General features: G+C 40.1%; 1 protein-coding gene across 1 annotated transcript in view; it reads left to right on the forward strand.

Annotated features, from left to right (window-relative positions):
• Nucleotides 1-312: 312 nt before the first annotated feature.
• Nucleotides 313-18143, forward strand: part of INSYN1 (inhibitory synaptic factor 1) — a 33132-nt gene continuing 15301 nt past the window's right edge. Inside the window, exons 1-3 of the mRNA XM_075208307.1 lie at nt 313-681; nt 1221-1497; nt 13339-13830. Of these exons, the coding sequence (XP_075064408.1) occupies nt 13675-13830 (156 nt within the window). The 5' untranslated portion in view covers nt 313-681; nt 1221-1497; nt 13339-13674. The remainder of the gene's footprint in view (nt 682-1220; nt 1498-13338; nt 13831-18143) is intronic.

An 18143-nucleotide genomic window follows, 5' to 3' on the forward strand; every position in this document is an offset into this window, starting at 1 on the left:
ATCTGCAGATTTAGGCAAGTAGGTTAATGTAACAATACACGACTACATGGCCTGACTGTTGATGTGAGAATGAATTAAGAAAAACACTGCAGTTCTCTAGCAAGGGAGGGGTTAATGCACCAATGCCCTACAGGCCTATCCTGGGGAACTATATTTTGGGGGCCATGGCTAAACTCATCTCTGGCAGGAAAATAATAAACTGGTGCAGATATGTAACAGGAGAGATATGATGAAGCATGTGACCAGATAAAGGGCATAGGAGCAATACTCTGCAAGTCTCTATTAAACAATGTTCAGTATCTCTCCCTCCTCCATCACTTCCTCCCTCCCCCCTCCTCTCTCTCTAAGGCTGAGCTGGGGCACATGCTCTGGCCGCTGTGTTTGACAAGTGGGAATCCAGAGACACAGCAAGCGATAGCTGTGTATCCCCCATGAGGGAAAGAGGAGAGTGAGAGGGTCCCCCTCCCACAGGCCAGCAGAGGAAATCGTGAAGGAGAGAAGGATAGAGAAGGAGGAATGTCGCAGAGAGCTGAAGCATTCAGCACTGAATCAGCGGTGTTACAGCATCAGCACCAGAGAGGGAGAGATGAGGCCTGAGCTGTGTATCTGCTCTTGTCTACCAGAGGAGGGAAAAAGGCAGATGCATAATAGAGGGACCATCGACCCTTAAAGGACTGCAAGGTGAGGGCAATAGAGGAGGGAAAATAGGATGGAAGGTTTAAGAGAGAACAGAACGGGAAGCGTAAGGACTAAGGAGAAGGGATGCAGATGAAGGAGATAAAGAGGGCAGATTGTTATGTGTAATGAGAAAACATACAGTATAGAGGTTGCATGCAAATATACAGGACTGAGATATTAAGAATGCGATTGAAGATATAAAAATAAATGTGACAAATTGGATGTATTATATTATTGTGCTTTATGGTATGTTTTATTGCAGTGATAAAGAGAATAAAAACTGAGGGACAAACCAGAAAGGTGAAAATACAAATGTAGAGAAAGGCAAAATCAAAGAAACCTGGCAAAAGATGGGAAATGAAATAGGGGGTAGAAGGGACTACAGACATTACAGTGTAGATGATGTGGACATAGCAGATGTAACAAAGACATTAGGAAATGAAGAAATGGTGGAGGGGAATGGAGAAGGGCATTGAGGAAAGAGAGATTAGAGGAATAGCAGGGATGAACGGACAATACTAATTATTTATCCATCTGAATAGGTTGGAGGACCGGCTCTTCACTTGTGTATTTCCTTTTACACCCTCTCTTCTCTCCGGTCTCGTATCTGGAATTGGAAACACAAAGAACACATTTATTCTTCTGATGGCTTGTGAGAATTATTTGGGAAGAGACCTGTGACTATTTTGGATTGTGTGTAACTGGGGATACCTGGATGTCATTTTACATTCATCGGAGCAGGACAATAAAGAAGGGAAAGTCGCTCTGCTCTTCCTTGCAATTCACAAGTATAGACAGACCACCTAGCACTATTACCAGGTAAGATGCGGTAATGATCTGCCTTTCAGTCCCCTTACCAAATGTGTAGGAGAGAAGGTGATAGGGGGTGGGTGATGGGAGAAGCAGGATGAACAGGATGGGTGAGCTGGGAACATGACATCTAGAAAGAGAAACACAGTGGAGAACATGGAGATAAAGGGGGTGAGACAATAATGTAATACATTTGAATAATAATAAAAAGAGTCTATTTTTCAGCCATTCCCTTTTATCATATGTTATTATAACTATGCCACACATACTCCACTTAACATATGCACACTAAGTCCTGCTATATACATTTACAGTATAAGTTGACCCTCTAAGTACATTATGTGTTTCACCAAAGTTTCAGTGTATTTTCCAGAATAAAATTATACAACAAAAGATTCCTGGAAAGGCCACTTTAGGTATGAGCTAAGGGCAGCATGATACCCCTTGTTTTATTACAGAACCATAATTCTTATGTATGACTATTATCATAAGAACACAATGATGATTTTGGATTACCCATAGACAACACTTATTTCTAGTATATAGCTAAAGCACTGAGGGCCTGATTCATTAGTGCACACATTCTGAGCGCAACTTGTGCTACGTACTCTATGCCCCTATGTCTGACAGGCAGACTATTAAGCTCATCAAGGAACAGATCTCAAGATACGTAGGAAGATGAATTCGTTCGTAAGCCATTTACGTGAGGTAAAAGTGACGCAGCACACTCCTGCGTCCGATCACGAAATTGAAGCATTTAGCAGAGTTGAATTGCGTTGAGTTGAGTTTATTTTTCAATAAGTAGCTTAGAGGTTACTTTGCAGTAGAGTTGTTAGGTAAATACAACCAAGACTAATGTATAGTAATGTACATTTTAAATAATATAAATAATCTATTTACAAAGCTTACATTGCAGGGGAGCTGATTTTGCAACATCTACCAGGGTTTTGATTTTATTTCAATCACACAATGTATTACAGATGACAGACTCTTCATGTAGGTGACCGATAATGTGTGTGTAATTTATGGCATTAAAAATGATGCTTACACTTGTGTCTTTGTTGTATTTACATGTTTCTTGGGGTACTATAGGTCTAAAGGCTTTGCAGGAGTATGCTTGTGCTTGTAGTACTAGTGCTACTTAATGCCAACCTTGTCATCCTGGGACCTGTAGTGCACCAGGGATATAAAACTATCATGTATTATTATTATTACTATTTAAAAAAAATACACACACACCAACGTTTGGAACAATTCATTTGTACTAAATAAACAAACAAGTTTTTTATAATTATTATAATGAGGGAAGTCTATGCAGGTGTATGGTCCGCTCTGGCATTATATGACAAGAGTGTCCAGCTGTGTTTATCCAGCGCTGTCAATATCGGCATGGACTTAGACTAGACCCAAAGCTGATGCAAGCTTTACTTTATTAATTGCTGCTTGATGTATTTGCAGGTAAACACTCACTTTACATATTTCCGCCCATCACATGACCCTTTTCTCACCCAAAGTCGTAGCCTGTCGCAAGTGCCGCTTGCGCTCACTTTCACACATACTTTGCTTGCACACACCACTGTTTCTCTCTGTTTTGCGTACGATAGACACAAATTCTGCAGATACTTGCCTTGATGAATCAGGCCCTCAAAGTATTAAAAAAAACAAAGTTCCTGTTACTACTGAAGAGAAAGGCTAGGAGTTGTTCTAGAATATATATTACTTATGTGAATGATTGGAAGGAAGTTCCAGCAGATGTTGGGGGCGAAAGAATACACATTGATACTGAAAATAATCTAGATAAACCAGCAATAAATGAAATGTGCAGAGTATATGGGACCTTATGTGTCATGGACATTTTTGCTGGGACATGGTCTCTGAGTGACAGTGCAAAAAAAAATATTAAAAGAGAAGTAAAAAAGTGTTACTCTGTATTTATGAAACTTTTAAGAACATTTTTTTCTTTACAATTTACATTAACTTGTACATTGCACTTGTTCCATGAAAAAAGTTTTACCTAAAGAAAATGTGCCTTGTTCTTCATCACACTTCACAATGATGAAATCTTCCAGCGATGTGATTCCTAGATATTGATGGAAATGAAAATTATTGTGCTCCCAGCTATTACAAATGTTAGGAAATCATTTCATTAATTTTCCATTTAAGAAGTCCCATTTTAATCGTTCACATTTACATAAGTGAGAAGCAACAACAAAGTGTCCTATTTTTTTTTTTAAAGTGTTTTACCACTGATTAAAAGTTGCAAGTGGGCCTCATTTTTTTAAAAAAACCACTGGATGTGAACCACAAAACACCTTTCAGCACCTGGATGGTATGCCCAGTACATATCTACTCTTAATTTGTGCTCACAGTGTGATATGTGTAAGCTTCACATCAAAGGACAAATTCCTACCACTTTAAGACCAACTCTTTCATTAAATTACACTTTTCAATTTTCCTTCAGTACTGCTTGGCTTAGCCTCATTTAAGGAATACACTAATCAAATTGTGGAGACATTGGGACTGTCTGTATTACATGTATCAGTTTTTGCGGTGGGAAGTTTACTATAACAGTGTTTGAAGTGTGCCTTGAAATGTGTTTATCTGCTGAAGACTGCCAGCTCTGAGCTAGTACATAATTGGAGGGAAAATGGTCGTACATCCAATAAAAATTCACCCTCTCCACCCAAGGTGGATGCAAACCCTTGGAACTACCTAACCTCCTCAGAGATGGCATCCACCCCAGGCATTGGGAGATGGAGGCAGCATCCACTGCTCCTCAGATTGGAAGTGTGGAGCATGGCTGTGACACCAAGCGCTAAACTCCCAGACCAGTACAGACATGGAGGATCAGCAGCCAGCAGCTTCAAATATAAGAAGCTCCCAGCTGCATCTCCCTCTTGTGAGCATTTGGGTGCATTAAAATCTCAGGATCATTATGTCACTCATTCAGTGTTTTATGTACCCCTTAACCATTGGTACCCTAGGCAACTAACTAAGTTTGGGAGCACTCTACAGTCTCCACCCTTTATCTCATTCATAAACTTGCTCCAAAAATGAAATCTCATTGTTGCATAAATAGGTGTACCACTGTGTCTACTCTGTGCTTTGCAACGCGTCTCCTCTGCATGTACACACTTCTGCTCCTCTGCAAATTACACCATTATTTTCCACAATTTCTGCTCTTTGGAGGAATCCTTGCCATACTCGAGCATATTAGGTGCACATACATTTCATATAAAATAAGTTGCCATATGTCAATTAAAATAATGAAAATTAAAATAGTCAGTTTTAAAAATGACCTGGCATAGTGTACTTGATACTGAGAACAAAGGCCCTGATTTCATGGCAAACAACTTCCCACTTACAGAAATTAACTTTTCAATGCAAACCAAGATCATGGATGTCATCACAGGTTCCTGGTGTAGTTTATGGCGGTAAAGAGTAGATCTCTATGGTCCTTTTAAACTTTAAACAAAATGAAAGTCTGGCGCTCTAAAACAAACAATATAAATATTTTTTGCACAATATAGCTATATTGGGGTAAACTCATCTGCCAACTTCAAGGCATCTCGTGTAGTTAAGATCCTGGCCTCTGTTACAAAACGTGAACTCGGTGTCACAGTAAAATTATGAGTCTCAATTTTTAAAGTATGCAGTACCCATGGAGGCAGGGATCTGACTCCAAAAGAAGAAGAAATCAGTAAAACCAAGGGTCCTTTAATTTAGCACTTTCTCAAATGATTGTATTCATCTGTATACATTAATTTCATTAATTTAAAGCACACCTTGGTATCACTCTACTCAATATTTATAATTTCACACAATTTTTCAGTAAATATTATATAAAATACTTTGCATAAGTCATGTTACATGGACAAATAACTCAGCATATTTGCATTTAGGGGCATCAGTTCAAGTAGCCATGCTGAAATATCATCCATATACCAGAATAGAAGAGTGCCCTCATTGGACTAAATGGCAGAATACTAGTAATTATTTAGCACTAATTTTCTACGTGTCTCATTGACATGGTTTTAACTCAGCAACGAGATTCCACAAAACTTTCTTTAAACATGAATTTGAATGTTGTCATTTTTGTAACAAAAAAATAGTACCTGGTTTTCAACACTTTTTGACATGACTGAGAATCGCCCTGTTCATAAGGTTTAAAAAGTCCTTTATAGCCTTTCTGTCTGTTTTGATTATTTTTATTTTACACCCCTCTTATCATCTCTTCCTTCCTTCATTTCTACATGTCCACTGCAAATTAGACATGGAACTTAGACATGCTTATGCTGCTTACTTTCCTGGCCGGTGGTAATCATCTTAACGGTGACGAGAACCCAGACAGGCTTCACACCTACACCAAAATTCCGATTGCAGCAAAAAACGAATCAAATAGAAACCGAAGATCCAGCTTTCCAACGGCAGCGCATGTCATTCCGATGAGGCAGCTGTCTGGGGCTTCACTTTCACGTCAGTGCGCCATACATTAATGTTAATTTAAAGCAGCAAGGTCTGGACCCCATAGGCAAAGTGTTTAAATATTTAGCCTGCGGGCTACAGACATTGCCACTTGCTCAATTGCAATTGCTATTGACAACCCTGATTGCCTGCTGGACCCTCTACACCCATCTGTCAACATCCTTGTGTCAAAGCTGCAGACACTGCCTATTCTATTAACCCCAGCCAGGGGGCAGTAAAGTGACCTTCACCATCTCTATTGCTCTGCACAATGTGTATCAATTGTTCCTTCCAACTCTTTCCTTACTTACCCTAAGGCTAGGTACAAACTTTTCAGCAGATTTTTGGGCCAATCAGACGGTAAATGACTGCTTGAAGCACCACTAATTCTACAGCGCTGTACAGAGAACGCAATCACATCTGTCCCTGCTCTATTGGCGCTTACAGTCTAAATTCCCTAACATATACACAAACAGAGAGAAACAAAGACTAGGAGCAATTTAATAGCAGCCAATTAACCTACTAGTATGTTTTTGGAATGTGGGAGGAAACCGGAGCACTTGGAGGAAACCCACGCAATCACAGGGAAAGCATACAAATGCCACACAGATAAGGTCATGGTCAGGAATCGAACTCATGACCCCAGTGCTGTGAGGTAGAAGTGCTAACCACTAAGCCACCATGCTGCCCAATATCACAGTAGTGTGTACTCTGGAACGATGAACGATTATCATTCCAAACCACATGAAATTATTGATCGAGTTTTCAAACTGACCTTAAAATCTTGTTCACCAATGGACTGATGTCATTCCAATTCTGCAGTGCATATGCACTCACGATAAGGAACTCTATAGAGTTTACAGAGTCATGCTCTATTCAGCCGATGGTTATGACAGATAAAGAGCACGGATTTGAAGTTAAATCTTGTAGAACATGTATAGTGTGTACACATGAATCAGCATGCTGATCAGGACTTTTTTTTATCAGTCGTTGGTAAAATCGTTATAGATAACACATCGGGAGAAAATTTTGTATTGTGTACCTAGCTTACCTAATACACATTCATTCACATCTCTCGAATCTCTCCATCATGCATCTACTCAATTTACACTCTCTCCTATTCACTTTCACCACACTTCTCTCCAAACTTCTCTTCTTTCTTCATCATCCTATTACTCCCTAAGCTATTATTATATCCCCTACTTCCCTTCTCGATAGCCTGCACACACTTGTCTCCTGCACCCACCACACTCACCAGCCTAAATAAACAAAAATAAGCCTCAAACCCACAAATCCCCATTGCATGTCCCCTTTCTCACCCTGCTCCTTCTCATGACTGCTGGTGAATTCTCACATAACCCTTGCCCTTGGCCCTGTACAATCCCCACTCTCTGCTTAAGTGCCTATCTCCATCCCAAACCTTTCCATCCACCCTGTACTTGCAATCCTGCCAATCTTATCAACATGTCTCCTCTACCCTCTCTTCCCTTATCCTGTGCACTAGGGAACACCAAATCTGTTTATAACAAACTTGCATCAATTCATGATCTATTCATTTCTAAATCCCTCAACCTCCTTGCCATTACAGAAAATTGGCTCACCTCCTCTGACTCAACATCCCCTGCAGCTTTTTCCCATGAGGGATTCTCCCTCAGTTATACCCCCAGACCTGGAAACATAAAAGGTGGTGGAGTAGGAATTCTACCTTCTTCAAGCTGAACCTTCCAAGTCATACCTTCTGAACCCTCCTTCTCATTCTTTTCCTTTGAAGTCCTCACTAGCCATTTATTTTATGCTCTCCACGTTTGTGTTACTGTCATTTATCTCCCTCCCCCCTTCCTCCCAGGCTCAGTTGTTTTCTATCATTTGACGTGTCTACTGTCGCCTACTGGGCGATTTCAACATTCCCATTGATAATCCCACTGTCTCTACTGCCACTAAATTTCTTTCAATTACTTTCTCCTTTGGTCTCTGCCAGTGGACTTCATATCCCACCCACTGTGATGGACACTCCCTTGACCTTGTCTTCTCCTGCTACTGCTCCATCTCTAGTTTCTCCAACTTAGGTTTCCCCACTCTCTGACCCCAAACTCTTTTCCTTGAGCCTCACCTTACCTCATGACCCCCCCTGCACCCAAGTCCACACATACACAACAACACCTAAGTACTCTTAACCCAATACACTTCTAATTTTCACTAAAACAACTATTTTCTCCTATGACTGCTTTGTCCTGCCCTAATCAGGCTGCCTCTTTCTACAATAAAGCACTCACTTCAGCCCTAGACAATTCAGCTCCAGCTACCACATACAGTCTCCGACATTTCAAACCCCAATCATGGCACATCAAACAAACCTTCTACCTGACACTGCAAAGCACCACTGGAGGAAATCTCGTTCCTATCCTGATTTCCTTCACTATAAATTCATTCTTTCCTCTTACAGCACTGCCCTTTCAATTGCTAAACAAGCATTCTTCAAATCTTTAATATCCACAAAGTCTTCTAACCCACATCGCATTTGTGCCACCTTTAACTCACTTCTCTGCCCACCTGCACTTTCTTCCCCTTCATCCCTCACTGTCCATGATTTTGCACCTACTTCAAAAACAAAATCAACATCATTTGACAAGATATTTCCTCATGCCAAACTATACACATTCCACCCACTATACCTACCTTCACTTACACTTCCCAATCCACCCTTCATTCATTCTCTCCAGTAACTGAAGACAAAGTATCTTCATTCTCTCTCCCAGTCCTGTTGACTCCACCTTAAAAGCTTTGCCAGAATACACCCTTTTCATACCCAACATGCTACAAATACTCATCCATTTTTTCATCATCTCCCATCTTGATTACTGCAACCTCCTGCGATCTGGAATTGCCGACACCCATGTATCCACATATCAAATCTTCCTAAATGCTTGCTGCAAGACTGATCTTCCTCTCTCACTGCTCCACATCTGCTTCACCACTTTGCAAATTCCTCAACAACACTACCCCTTCACACAGCTCAAATCTCATATCAAAATACTCTCCATTTCTCCCTCTGAGATCTACCTCTGACCTGTGCCTTGTCTTGTCTCTAGTAACCACCTCTCACTCCCTCATAGAGTGAAAGGTGGTTACTAGAGACAAGACAAGATCCTAAGACTTCTCCCTTGTTGCTCCCCACTTATGGAATTATCTATCACACCCAATCAGACTTTCCCACAGCCTTCAAATCTTTAGACACTCTCTGAAATTCCATCTCTTTTTTAGAGCTTACCTTATTCCTGATAATAATATTCACACTAATGCACCCTCACAACTGTCCCAGTGCGCACTCTGTGCCACACTCGCTCCTCTTGCTTTAGCTGTGCCCTCTTCCACTTAGAATGTAAGCTCTCTAATGAGCAGGGCCCTCCATACCATTTGTTTTCTTCTCTACATTTATGTTCTCTACCTTGTATTTCCCTGTTTTATGTATATCTTGTTTTCTATACTGTACCGCGCTGCAGAGCACTGTGGCATCGTACAAATCTATGATGATAATAATAATAATAATAATAATAATAATAATAATAATAATAATAATATGTGGGCAGAGGGGTAGAGGGGTGGTATTAGTGCAGTGTGTGGGCAGATGGCTGGTATTAGTGCAATGTGTGGGTAGAGGGGTGGTATTGTTGCAGTGTGTTGGCAGATGGGTGGTATTGTTAAGGTGTGTGGGCAGGGGGCTGTTTTGATGTGGTGTGCAGGCAGAAGGGTGGTATTGTTGCAGTTTGTCGGCAGATGGGTGGTATTGGGGCAATGTACAAGCAGAGGGGTGATATTGGGGTAGTGTATGGGCAGAGGTGTGGAATTGGTGCATTATTTGGGCACAGAGGTGATATTGGTACATTATGTGGGAACAGGGATGGTATTGGTGCAGTGTGTGGGCACTGGAATGGTATTGGTGCAGTGTGCATGGAGAGGAGTGGTAATGGGTAGTGTGCAGGGAGGGGAGTGGTGGTATTGCTGTAGTGTGGGCTTGTACAACAGGTTAATGTGGAAAGTTGGCAGGGTATTTCCCAGTGTGAAAACCACAGACAACAGTTGTAAATGCAAGCAGAATGCTTTTATTATTGAGCAAGGATCGCACAGGTATAACTAGGTGCAGTCAATGGATACACAACTATCACAAGTCCATAGAAACAGAAGACCAGGTTACCAGAATTAGCAGAGGCACAGGAGTACTGGATACCAGGTACAACAGGTTAACTGGAGCACAGGGGAGCAGGTTGAACAGGATTATCAGGATAGTCAGGAGGCTCAAGGCACAGCAAGTAGGCATGAAGTACTAGAAGATCCACGGAAGAATCAGGCAAAAGCAGGTTCAGGCGGGCCAGAGGTCAAAAGATGGGAGGTCCACAATATACCAGTGAGTAAGCAGAAACAAGGCCAAATGAAGAGGGGGTCTCTGTCACAAAAAACAGTGCAGAACGATGGAACAAAGCAGGAGTCAAATGCCAGGGAGAAGTCAGAATCAAAACAAGAGTTTCACAAAGATACCAGCAGCAGTAAAGACAAACGAACTGGCACTGGCCTGTTGGAAAAGACAGTCCTAAGAAGGACAGAAACAAGTGATCATGATCCTAATCTGAGAGAGACTAAGGTCAATTTTAAGCAGTTAATTAATCTATTAGTATATTTTTGGAGTGTGGGAGGAAACCGGAGCACTTGGATGAAACCCACGCAAACACGGGAGAGAACATACAAACTCCACACAGATATGGCAGGCAGGGAGAAACTGCAATAAGAGCAGCACCTCAGGTAGCTCAGAGGTCCTGCAGTTCAAATTCAGACATAATGACAGAGTCCTAACAGGCGTTGCTATAATTTGGGAGGGGATAGGTGATTGCTGTAGTGTGTAAGGGCCACATGCTCCTAACAATGATGCATGCAGCCTTCCCAGTCTGATTGAAAGGGAAATAGTTGTAGGATGGCCTAACACTGTCTAAAGCGTAGGCTACAGCCCTTGCGTGCTGGTTACTGCCAAGTTCAGCTGCATGGCAGCACCCACACGGCCTGCCTTATGTTGATTTGACCCTGCATGCTGCCAATTTGACTACACCTACCTCATGAGGCCACTTTCAGAATATTTTCCAGGTCCACTTTAAATTCCCAATCCGACGCTAGGAGAAAGCATATCATAATTTCCTAATAATGATATTGGAAGTAAGTATGTTAGATCTAATATCCTTATACTTTACATGGGGATATATTATTCCCTTTCTAATTTACATGTACAATGGGGCTGATGCAGAGTGGTACATTGGCCAATGTGTATCATATCTTGCAGGAAATTAACCATTAACCATTAACCAAGTACAGGAAAGACATGTTTGCGCAAATGTGACTCATGCAGACCTGCAGAAACACGCATGTACACCTGTTAGGAGGCTCATGTTTTTTCCCTGCACTATCTAGCTGCATCTGGTTGGCTGTTTGCATATTGATCCCTCCGGTTAATTGTACTTCGTTCATTAGCGTTGTAGCTATATTATGCAAAGTTGCAACCATCTTTTTGCATTTTGTATTTGTCATTTTCATTTGCACTACTGTAGGAGAGATTATTCCCATTGGATTTACAAAGCTATGCTCTCTTGTGTAAATGGCACTTCATTACATTATATTGTGTACGAATAGGATAATGCGACTTTCATATTTATATTTAACACTGTCAAGCTGCATCTGTACACTATAGTTGGGCATAAATAAATCAGTTTTGCTATACATTGAGTATTTTACAAATTTCTAATTTTAATGTTGCCACCTTGTTTCTCTTGATTTGCATAAGACATTGTTCCAAAGCTTCCCTATCAATCGGCCAATGTTCTCACAGGCAGAACTACTATGTGAGAGTAGTGGACCTTAATGGTTTTTTTTTTTTATGGCATACCATGTAAAGACAGAGGGGCCTATTAATCATTGAGAGGCCCATCGTAAAGATTTTTTTTGACAGCAGCGATAAAAAAAATCAGTTACTGCCGCAATTTAACAAAAAATATCACTATGGAAACTGAGCGAAACTAAGCTGCTCCAGCGATATTGCCCCAGCACGATAAAGGTTAAATTGTGACTACACTTGGTCAGTGTTTGCTGATGAGCTGCTTAAATAATAGAGCAGTTTTAATGGTTTTGTTCTGCTATCGCTGGAGTTAACAATGCTATCACTAGCTGTAACTGTTTACATATATTGGGCGAAGTGATAACAATCCCTACTGCCCATTGATAAATATACCACCAAAAGAAGTACTTTGCCAGCCTGTAAGGCTAATTTACGAAGTTGCAAAAGTGGAAACCTGCAACGCAATGGCTCTTTCCTGATATCAAGCAATGAATGTACTTTTGCACGAATATACAAAAATAGCAATTTTATTTTGCAGGACAAGATTACTTAAATCTGTTAGACAGAGCACATTTAGGGGGTAGTTTACTGCTTTGTGGGAGGGCATCTATCATTTTGCTCCTCACAAAAGGAGTTTATTTGAAGTGCTGAATATCAGGTCTGGTGGAGATTGGGTCTCATCCTATGCTTTTAATGTAATGCATTTTTAGGCACACTATGAACAATGTAATCAAAGTGACATGTATCGTAAAAACAATCCCGATGCCTCCTAACGCTCATCATTTATTTAATACATAAATTAGATAACCTGAGAAGTATTCTAAGTGAAAAACTGCAACATTATCATAAATAATATGGAGTGGTCCTAAAATGTTAGTAGGTTGGGCTTTGAAGTGACATGTTTCATGTGTTTTGTGGTGCGCATATTCACTGTGGTCACTATGCATTTATGTTGTAATACATCTATTACTCCAAATAATGTTTCCTAATATATCTTTCCATTACTTTGTATTTTGAAATTTATACTGAAACTTCATCCCACCATATAACTATTATTGCTGTATTCACTGCAACGTACCCTTCTACAACATCTCAGATGTATATGTATAGGATATGTGTGGAATCTATTGTCTAGCATGCCTATGACTTGTGACTTGCTAGATGAGGTTTCTTTCTGTAAATTGGAGCACCATGCCTAAAATATACTAAACTATATTTAAAATATACTCCTGTCTTTCCCCACACTGCCGCTGGCATTCCCTCAATAAACTGTTTAGCAGTGCTCCTCACAATGACTGCAGGAAGAGGCACATCACTGAGCAGCAGTAATGAATTACTTCTTTTGTGGCTTGATAAACATTCTGAATAATGGTTTTCTAGATAAAAGATTCCACACCTCTACCTTGCTCAACAGCATCTTAGATTTCTCCTTGTAACACCTTCTGTTTTATTATAACCCCCCCCCCCTACAAATATGCATAATGTTCATCTTATCCTTTTCTTTTTATACACAGGAATCAACACTTCATCTTAGATCTTCATGACTTGCTCCCCCGTCTCCCAAAGTTTTGGTGCATCTTGAATCGCCCCTATCAAATATTACTTATTTCTATGTCTCTGTTTTTCTTATTAGATAAGGCACTGTCTCCCACATTTACACTCAGCCCTAGCAATAGTGACAGACTGACCTTGCACAGTTTATTAGCCCTCCTGAGAGGGGGCTGGGAGGTGTCGTGAGAGACTGTGTATAGGGAAGGGGTGCAGGGCCAGAGGGGGTTTAGACGTTAAGATGCAGAGCTCCCCCCAGAGGAGAGAAGCTGTAGAGGAGGCTGGAGGCCTCTCTCTGAACCATGTGCTCTCGGGGGGTGGGAAAGACCACGGAGCAAGGGGGACGCAGCTGCAGAGCTGGGGAGAGGGAGAGAATCCGAGGGAGAGTCCGGGCAGTCATTGGCCAGCTAGAAGGCATCTTACGGGATCTCAAAGACGTGGCCAAAGAGCTGAGAGAGGTAAGTTAATGTTCCATCAACCTCCATCAACATCCCTCACAATATATGACCATTGCTCCAAGAACTCACCATCAACATGTAGACTAAACTATATGCATGTTATTGATACTATCATTTGTATCTCAGTGACACGTTTGGCATGAGTATAAGGAGAACTGAACACATAAATTGATCATTACAAATATCTTCAATGGTCCTTGAAATACAGTTGAATACAATAAATTGCAAAAACACATAACTTAAAGGTCACTATACTGAAGAGTTTACAATATATGGAGATTCAATTATTCATATCCCAATAACCACTACAAATCTGCCTATATCCATTTCATAAACCTAATTCCGTTTGGTAATTAAATTACCTTGATTTACCAGTAACCATCAAACCACTCTTTTTTTTATATTTCCTTTATTCTAATGTATTATTATAGGCACACACCAATGTTCATAGCTTACTATCAATGGGAGTTGTTCTACAGCTAGGGCTCATCTTACCACCAGAAACCAATTGCAAAGAGAATAATGGATCATCTTAGAAATATATTTAAAAGCCTTTCAAATGCTACATTCTTTCTTAATAAAGCAAAGTACAAAACAGGAGATACACTTGATTGTTATGGCATCAATCGGTGATAGGAAATGACATCATGATGATCCACATGTGTGTTAACTTATGGTGTCAAAGGTTGTAAACAATAGGAACTGGCTAAACATTTCTATATAAGCAAACTCAAAATTCGCCCTCATCATCTGACTGTCATCCTATGTGTTGTCATTTTCTATTTGCATTTTAAAGTTTTTACAGTGGAAAAAGCCTGTAGGATTATTGTTCCACATGTTACAGCTTTCTAATGTCAGTTTTGAACATCATTAAGGAACCAAACACAGTTTAGTTACCTGCACAGCAATCAAATCTTCTCCCACATTTAAACATTCCTTTCCACTTAATGGCAATACATATTTCCTTTCTTAACTCCCCAGTTGGGCACTAGATATAGCACTGGTAGCTCCAGGTGGCAGAAGACTCTTGAACTCAGCTCTGAGTAACAGTCTACTATTCACTGGGGTAAAGACATGGTAATGAAGGAGATACATTCTTCATCATACAGAACAGTATTATCAGTATGGCCCACTTTTATGGGCCATAGGTACAGGGCTCATTTAGAGTTGGACATGTATCTGTTTTTGTATCTGTTGGTGCTGCGGAAACCTTGTGGCGCCTTACAAATAAACGATAATAATAATAATAATAACATAAGCATATACGTACTGCGCATGCGCACCTAGGGGTAAATGTATCAAGGTCCGATTTTTTTCAGCGTTTTAAAATCGCGGCAAATCGCGGGTGACAACCCGCGATTTTAGTCTCAAAGTCGCCAGATGTATTAAACTGCGATTTTAACTCTGGGAAATCCCATGTTTTATTTTTTTTAACCAAGCATGATCCGGATTGGATTCAAATATGGAGCCCTTCTGGCTGATGATAAGACTGTAATCAACAAAGGGGCCCTCCTGGCCAGAAGAACTGAAGATTTTTCAAAGGACGGACTTTGGGATACAAATTTATTTAGGACATTTATAAGCCAGACTTTGGAATTACAAATTTATTTGAGACATGGTTTCAAGCATTTTTGGATTAAAAGCTGCTGACAAAAGAAGAAGAAATCTGATTGGTAAGTATTTTGGGGGTTTCTTATTTTTAATAAATATATGTTGTGTTAATGAGGGTGTGTATTGTTTTTATTCGGGTTTTATTATTTTTATTCAAATTTGGTGGTTTTAAACAGGGAGTAGTGGTTTGTTTAACATTTTGTTTTGTGGAACTACGGGTCCCAGCCAGCCCTGGGTGCAGGGCATGTTGGCACTTGTGGTTCTCCAAGTGCCAGCATGTCCTGGCTGTCATGGGTATGCTGGTGCTTGTAGTTATACAAGTATCAGCATGCCCACACTGTTAATGGCAGCCCGGGCTGGCTGGAACTTGTAGTTCCACAAAACAAAATGGCATCCATTTATTTTTTTAACACTACCTTTGTCGTTATTACCCTACTACCCACAACCCACGTGATGTCACGCCCAGCATTCACTGCAACCACAGCACGGAAGAGGGCAGAAGAGACTCAGCGGCGCGGAAAAAAGAAGAGGATCGGACTTAAGGTAAGTTAAGGGGGCCCCTATATATATATATATATATATATATATATAATATATAAATGCTTAGTGGCGTCTGTCTGTGTGTGTGTGGAAAAAAAAACCAAGTTCCAGCGCAGAGTTATACACTGACCTACTAAATTCTTAGTGTGTGTGGGAAAAAAAATTCAAAAAGTGCTGAAATTTGGTAGGGCTCAAACTCATGTTCGTGAGGTAATTTTACCTCATGAACACACATGTGTAGAGGCGTGCGTTAGTGTGTGTGTGTGTGTGTGTGTGTGTGGAAAAAACTATTTTCTCAGAAAGGGCTCATCCAATTGACCTGAAATTTGATATACTGACATTATTTACAAAAAAATTAGAATAGTCAAGTCAGTTAACTTCCATCATCCCCCCTTCCCCCCGTGGGAGGGGTAGTAAAGGCTAAATTTACGATTTGAGGGGTCAAACTCATTTTCGTGAGGTAATTTTACCTCATGAACACACATTAAAAAGGGCGCTTGCGTCGGGAAGTAACGCTCTTCCACTGAGGAGGCCTGGGCTAGGCCCAAATGCATGACAAGAACCTTTTTAAGACCTTAAGTATCTTGATTTGACTAGAATGCATGAGTATCATGCACGGGTTAACTTGTATATATATATATATATATATATATATATATATATATATATATATATATATGTAAAAAAAAGTGATTATATATATAATCACGTTTTTTTTTACATACATATATATTTTTTTTACACACACACACACACACTATTTATATATATATATATATATATATATATATTTTTTATTTTTATTTTAGGGTCCCGGTACACTGCATTGCCCGGGGGCCCATAAAGTTGTTAAGGTGGCCCTGCACGTAACCAGCAGTAGGCTGGCAGCACTAGGGTTAATAGTGGCCGGGGGGGGAGACCACACACTTTTTCTTTTTTAAACTTTTAACTATTTTTACACATTTACTATTTTTACACATTTGACAGCTGCCGGACCTCCGGCTGTATAATCTGACAGTGTAACAGTGATGTGTTTACTAAACACGCTGCTAGGATGCAGCGTGTTGTATGTAGAGATTTTTAATGCAAACTCAGGAGAGTTTTCTTAATCGCAGCTTTTATATATTTGAGACTTGTATAGCTAGAGTGGCAAACAGTCGAGAGTTTGATCTCTATCGATTTCGGAAATGGCGATTTTGACAGAAACACATCTCCTGCGATTTTATGTGAAATCTCAGCTTCATACATCAGCTAGTTTCAATTCTCCCGAGAAAATCGCTGGATTTGCAAAATCGCACCTTGATACATTTTCCCCCAAATGTCTGTATACAGCGTCCAAATATGTATTTTTGCATACCATTGTCTTGCATCTCCTTATGCATTGGGAGATTGATCAGGACTGGGCAGCGACAGTACACAAAGGGCGTGTTGCTGTAATTGTAGCACATCTAGACGTGGGCGCATATGCAGATACACCTTGAAGAAGGCTAATGTCTTGCAGGCAAGGGGGGGTAGGTGAAGCGACATGCAATGATGATGGTGACAATCAGCAGCACTTTCTAGCTACTTCTGATTGGCTAATTGATGGAACGACTTCAGCTGATAGTGCATTACTCATTAGCATTAGGGTTATATTAAGTCAGAGCTTTTTATTCCCATTACTTAACTGACATTCCAATTTTAATTATGACAGGAAAGAAGATTCACATTTAATTTTTAAAGGGTAAAATAACAGCTGTTTGTTTTTAATTTCATTTAATTTGTATATGTGTTTGTATTTAATTACTATTGAAAATGCATCATTCATGTTTATTAATAACACAGTCATGACACTTGTCTACATGACATTTCATTACATTACTGCTATATTGTGTAGAATATAAGGTACTTTGCTGCTGCACTGTATGGATAATGTTAGACATCTAGATCATACCAGCTTTATTCTGATTGCCTTGGATTATGCACTATATTATTATGCAATTTAAAGGATTATGTTTGTACACCACCAAACCAAAACATACATATCCACAAGTCTTTGTACATCTATGTGATTTCCATCTATAAACAGTTTCAGAGTTTTCTATCCTTAGGAAAGTGTTACAGATTCCCACTTCTCCGCTACATTGGTACACCAGTGATCCTTCCCCTTTAAATATATACAT

Source organism: Mixophyes fleayi, chromosome 4 (genome assembly GCF_038048845.1).
Source record: "Mixophyes fleayi isolate aMixFle1 chromosome 4, aMixFle1.hap1, whole genome shotgun sequence".
Classification (NCBI taxonomy): domain Eukaryota; kingdom Metazoa; phylum Chordata; class Amphibia; order Anura; family Limnodynastidae; genus Mixophyes; species Mixophyes fleayi.